The sequence below is a fragment of the Triticum dicoccoides genome, chromosome 3B (assembly GCF_002162155.2).
Source record: "Triticum dicoccoides isolate Atlit2015 ecotype Zavitan chromosome 3B, WEW_v2.0, whole genome shotgun sequence".
NCBI lineage: Eukaryota > Viridiplantae > Streptophyta > Magnoliopsida > Poales > Poaceae > Triticum > Triticum dicoccoides.
The window spans coordinates 617,497,367-617,503,355 of record NC_041385.1 but is presented as its reverse complement, the minus strand read 5'-3'; the positions used below and the strand labels follow the sequence as shown (position 1 = coordinate 617,503,355).

The window sequence follows — 5,989 nt, the reverse complement described above, 5'->3', positions numbered from 1 at the left end:
TATATATGCTCGTGCACTCCTCTGCCGGTTCACTCGTTGTTGCCGTGTCTCCATCACGTATCGAAATTCTGGAAGGATTGCATGCTACAAGTTCCAACGGTCCGTGAACTTGCGCTTTGTCCCCAAGCATGGCCAACCCCATCTTCCCTGCCCAATCCATCGACACGGCGCTCGGGATACCGCCAAATCCACCATCCTTCCCATCAGAAGTCGGCATACAGATACAGTTTGTCGCGCAACAAACACTGGTCTGCACGTACATTGTTTCTTTGTGCAGCGCACAATCCTTTTTCCAGAACAAGAATGTTTCGTGGATCAGCAGAACATTTGCGATCCGATTAAAAAATTGTCACGCACAATCACATTTCGTGTACGCTCCTAGTTCGGCTAAAAGTTGCTCCTCGGGAACAATACTGCACCCCATTCTGCATGTTAGCTCCGTGCCAAACTCCCCACTTTGCACAGTAACCAACAACGACCTGCATCACATACACCCCACAAGGAGTAGGTTCAAGTCTCCAATCCTGCCAAAAACAACCACATCATGGGCCAGTAATAAGGAGTAGTAGTACCCAGAAAGATAAGGATTTCCATTAGCAGCACCTTATTAGTGCAGGATTATTAATTTCATGCAAAAAACAAGAGTATTCAATATTCATTTCGTGCAAGAAATGCTATATACTCCGGGAAGATATGAACGAATCAGCTGGATCTTTTGCAGAGTTATTATCAGACATTCACGACTCTCTCGAAATATTATATGTAAGGACCAATTGCAGAGGCCTAGAACCTCAGCCCAGGCAAGAACCTCGCCCATGGCGTACCCTCTCCTTCTCCTTCTCATGGTGCTCCTCCTCCTCGCCTCCCCCGCCATTTCATCCACCAAGAGAACTCAGCAGCCAAAGTTCCCGGCCATCTTCTACTTCGGCGACTCCATCTTCGACACGGGCAACAACAACCACATCCCGACTCTGGGCCTGGCGAACCACCCTCCATACGGGAGGGACTTCCCAGGGAGCAGGCCGACGGGGAGGTTCTCCGATGGCCGGCTCGTCCCGGACCTCCTCAACGAGAGGCTGCAGCTCAAGGAGTTCGCGCCGCCGTTCCTGGACAGAAGCCTGTCCGACAAGGACATCGTGACGGGGGTGAACTTCGCGTCTGCCGGGTCGGGGTTCGACGACCGGACGTCGCACCTGGCCAACACCATGCCATTGTCGGCGCAGGTGGACCTCTTCAGGGAGGAGTACCTTCCTCGTCTCAGGAGCATCGCCGGGGACAAGGAGGCTGCCAGGATCATTGCCAGCTCTCTGATATTTATCAACTCAGGAACCAATGATTTCACTCATTACTACCGTACATCAAGGAGGAGGGTGGGCATTGGTGAATACCAAGACACTGTGCTCCAGTTGGCGCGTGCTCATGTCAAGGTAAAACTAGGCAGTTCTGGGTTTGTTTCTACCAAGCTGTTTTTGTTAATTCTGTAACATATAAACCACAACTATGTTTATTTTCTCAAAATAATAATCCCTGAACTGGAATGCAGGAGCTGTATAACCTCGGGGGGCGGCAGTTTATCTTGGCAGGCCTTCCTCCATTTGGCTGCATACCCTTGCAGATCACATTGAGTGGAGACCTTGAGAGGGGCTGTGTGGATGAGGAGAACAGTGAGGCCCAGGTCTACAACTCCAAACTTGAGAGGTTGCTTCGAACATTGCAAGGCTCACTCAAAGGAAGCAAAATTGTGTACTTGAATGCGTACGAAGCTTTCACGGTGATCCTTCAGCGCACCAATAAATATGGTACGTTCTCCAGTAATGTCATGATTCCCAACTTATATCCAGTAACAGTGGACACCTCTAAGGTCACTAATACTCCACGGTAGCTTGCTAATTCTGCTTTAGCTATGATTAATATGCTTTCTTGGTGTTTTTATTCAGAACTAACTACACTGAGTGGTTAATTCTGAATAAAGAGCACCAAGAAAGCAGTAGTCAGTTCTGAATAAAAACACCAAGAAAGCATATTAATCATAGCTAAAGCAGAATTAGCAAGCTACAAATAGTTAGTTCAGCTGGAAAACACCTAGATTGCATCATAATCCTAGCAAAAGAAGAACTATTAAAGCATGGTGACATACTTGGCCATGTACAACTAGAAGCTTTCAGAAGAAAGCCAAACAGCTAACAGTTTAATGGCAGAAAGCAGAGTTGACAGCTTGTGTTATTCTTATCGCCCTACCTGTTTTCTTGTAATTATAGCAGTTCTCACCGAGTTTGCCATGACAACAGGATTCACAGAGACAACACTGGGATGTTGTGGGACTGGGCTCACAGAGGTCGGAATACTTTGCAACATATTTACCCCTATCTGCAGGAATGTGTCATCCTATATATTTTATGATGCGGTGCACCCGACAGAGAGGGTTTATAGGATAGCAACCGATTACATAGTGAAAAATGTAATTCCACAGTTTTAATGAATCAAATGCTCAAATAAGATATTTTTTTCTCATTCCATTAACGAATTAACCTAATGCGTTTGATTCAATCTTTTGGCTTTTACTTCAAGTCTGCCTTGTAGGAAAGAGTCACTGGCATGTGTTTCGTTTGTTATATTATACACAATATGATAAGCTCAGCATTCTCAGAAATTAATTTAAGAAAGGAAATCAAGAAATCAAAGGCATAACACGTGTTTTGTTTGTTATGTTATACACAATATTGTAAGCTCAGCATTCTCAGCAATTAATTAAGAAAGGAGATCAAGAAATCAAAGGCATAACATGTATTTCATTTGTTATGTTATACACAATATGGCAAGCTCAGCTTTCTCAGCAATTAATTTAAGAAAGGAAACTAAAAACTCAAAGGCATAACACCGTGATCGGGTTATGGAAACTCGAGAAGCTAGAGAAGGGAACTGATTGGGAGTAACCATTCTCACCTCAAATGACATCAGATCTGTAACTTGTGAATGTATGGAGCTCTCAAGTCCCAAGTCCCAACTACTCCGTGGCTCCATGCAAGCAATATAAAAGAGGAATGTGGTATCCAGTCCAATAATCTGCAGCTGACAAAGTTGACTAGTTAAAATGTTTCAAATGCGTACCTCACATTCTGAAAGAATGAGTTCAAAACAAACCACACTGAAGGCAAATTCAGAGACTGAGGAACAGAACATTATTCACCTACGTGGCACTAAGATACTCCAAAATAGTGAACAAGCTCAAAAGGAGCATCGGTCATGCATGATATCAGCATATGTACACACAGACGAAGTATTCAGTAAATAACAAACTCTATTTGTCGAAGGGTCAAAACGCACTTACTTCAGGATAGCAACATTCAACAGTTTAATGAAGAGTACTTTGAAAGCATCAAGTGATTAATTTAGAGAGGAAACACCAGTCATTCAAGGGTCAAAAGGCATGCTTCCACAAACAGAGCAAAATTGTACTCCGTTCCAAAATAAGTGTGGCTGATTTAGTACAAAGTTAGTAGGGAGTAAATGATAAAGAGAAGATGTCACGACCGGTTTTTCAATAAAATACTTATTGAGAAAATCGATCTTTTGATCCTAGTATAGGAAGAGTTATCCTCACTGGTAGACAAATACTTGAAATACAGAGGACCAGTAGCATTAAATATATTACAGGGTTGAGCTGAGGCTTCTCAACAATTTATTACAAACACGCCAATATCATACGTAAGGGCGGTTATGACACAGGGGTGTGGCGACATGCTACTAGCTCGAGATAAAAGTGGTGGTGGATAACTTGACTCCTAACTGGCAGCTCATCGAGCGTCGAGGTGAGGCTCGATGAATTTATTTCTGGGGTAGCGGAAGCGGATATAATACAGTGACCAAATCCAAGATCGCACGGGACTGACTGGGATTCCTCTAGGCGTCGGACTCGCTATCGAACTCTTCATCCATGAGATCGCCTTCATCAATATCTGGCCAAATCAACAAGCCAGGTGAGTACTTTGAAAGTACTCGCAAGACAGTTCGGACAAAAGATATAACAAATGCATGCATGAATGCGTCATGAGCAAAAATAATGATGCTCATCCAAATAATAAAAATGCACGACAAGGTAAGTAAAAACAAACAACTAAAAACCGATCGGGTGTCTGGAGCGACGCATCGAAAGGTAAACAAATAAAAATCGTGCCGCAGTCGGGCGTCTAGGCGACACCACATAAAGGACTTATATTGAAAAGTAAAAGACAAGCGTGCCACAGTTGGACGTCTGAGCGACATCGCAGAAAGGGCTTATATCAAAAGTAAATAACAAACGTGCCACAGTCGGACGTCTGAGCGACATCACAGAAAGGGCTTATATCAAAAGTAAATAACAGGTGTGCCACAGTCGGACGTCTGAGCGACATCACAGAAAGGGCTTATATCAAAAGTAAATAACAGGTGTGCCACAGTCGGACGTCTGAGCGACATCACAGAAAGGGCTTATATCAAAAATAAATAATGGTGTGCCACAGTCGGACGTCTGAGCGACATCACAGAAAGGGCTTATATCAAAAATAAATAACAAGTTAGTCCATCCATAAGAATAAACTTTTAACCGGACTTAACACTCATGTAGTTCACCGGAGTTTTGTCACTGAGACTGACATTTGACGAGATAAGATGATCACAGTACTTGGACATGTACAAGATGGTTCAAGGGATTTTTGACTCTGCAGAGTTTGTACTAACTGCCCACAGCCAACGGATTTCCGTAGTCACGAATGACTAGTTCCGTTTACGATATTTCGATAGAAACACACCTAACCAGTACACACCCATTCCACCTCACGATGCCAGGAATCACCCTTGACAACGTCCAAGAAAAACTTTAAGACGGGGAGGTCACAACCTCGAATAGCATGGGATCAAATTTCTATACGCGCGCTCTAAGGGGTGCCCCCCTCTCGGTCCCAACCGGAAACACCCATGCCCCCTGACCGGATGACGGGCTTTATTCCAGGGCCATGGAACCCTCATCCCGGCCTCTCTATTTGGTGTGTACCAGGAAAACGGTTTGCAACTTACTAAGCCATATTCCTTGCGGAAAACATGTGGTAGTACAGGGAAGGAAATGACTGGGAATGTGACATGATTCACGTTGACACTGAAGTCAAATAGACTGGCATAATACTAAAATGCCATCTTACCCATTCTCATGCCATCACATGGCCATGCAAACTTATATCCAACAACATATGGATTTCCGAAACTCACTTGCTTCACCTTTGCATGAATTATAACATTTAATGAAATGTTCATAAACATGCCATGATACTACTAAATGCAAACATGCAGCAACCACTCATCATATCAAGAGTTCAAACATGCTTGCCTGGTTCGGAGTAGTCGGAGTCTAACTGGGTGAAGTTCGCAGCTCTATCACCTCCTCCGGTATCTACGATATAAGAAAAATACGTACGTAACGTAAATACCGCGAGGTGCACAAAAGTATTCCAAATATTTCTCAAATAAATCTTATAAAAAACTAGATAAAATTTTAAAGAGGACAGAAAAAGAATCAAACAAAAATCCTTCTCTGTTTTAAAATTCATAAGGGTTTTAATTCAGGGACCTTTCTGTAATGAAACAGAAAACTCTCAGGGGGCTGAGCAGAAAAGTCCAGAAAACGATTCGGATTAGAAAGCGCATTTGCCAGAATACGCTTTCAGAAAATGGTTCGGAAAAAAGAACAGAGAGGCTGACGGGCGGGTCCCACCCGTCAGGTTTGAATATTCAAACGAGGGAGACGGGGCTCGTCGGCGCCCGAGAGCTGCGGTGTTCGCCGGCGGCGATTCACGGCGAGGCAGGGGCGGTTACGGCCTGTCCCCAACGGAATGACCGTACGACACATCGGCGGCAGAGAGCGTGCCCTGAGCGTGCCAGGCCACGGCGACGGTGTTGCAGGCGTGCGCTGGCAAGGGAGACGGCCACGCGGAGGTCCCAGGTGGCTTGGGCAGTGCCG

The 5,989-nt window shown here is 44.5% G+C and overlaps 1 protein-coding gene across 1 annotated transcript; it reads left to right on the top strand.

Moving 5' to 3' along the window:
- The first annotated feature begins 754 nt into the window (after positions 1–754).
- Positions 755–2,567, top strand: LOC119281665 (GDSL esterase/lipase At2g31540-like). The gene is made up of 3 exons (XM_037562131.1): positions 755–1,427; positions 1,544–1,799; positions 2,289–2,567. Exons 1-3 carry the CDS (start codon positions 816–818, stop codon positions 2,474–2,476), a joined length of 1,056 nt encoding a protein of 351 aa, XP_037418028.1. The 5' UTR covers positions 755–815; the 3' UTR covers positions 2,477–2,567.
- The last annotated feature ends 3,422 nt before the right edge of the window (positions 2,568–5,989 follow it).

Bases quoted from the DNA above. Each gene is read 5' to 3' on its own strand.
- LOC119281665 (XM_037562131.1), top strand. From the start codon at position 816: ATGGCGTACCCTCTCCTTCTCCTTCTCATGGTGCTCCTCCTCCTCGCC. The intron at 1,428-1,543 runs GTAAAACTAGGC...ACTGGAATGCAG, and splicing joins TGGCGCGTGCTCATGTCAAG to GAGCTGTATAACCTCGGGGG. The intron at 1,800-2,288 runs GTACGTTCTCCA...CCATGACAACAG, and splicing joins TCAGCGCACCAATAAATATG to GATTCACAGAGACAACACTG.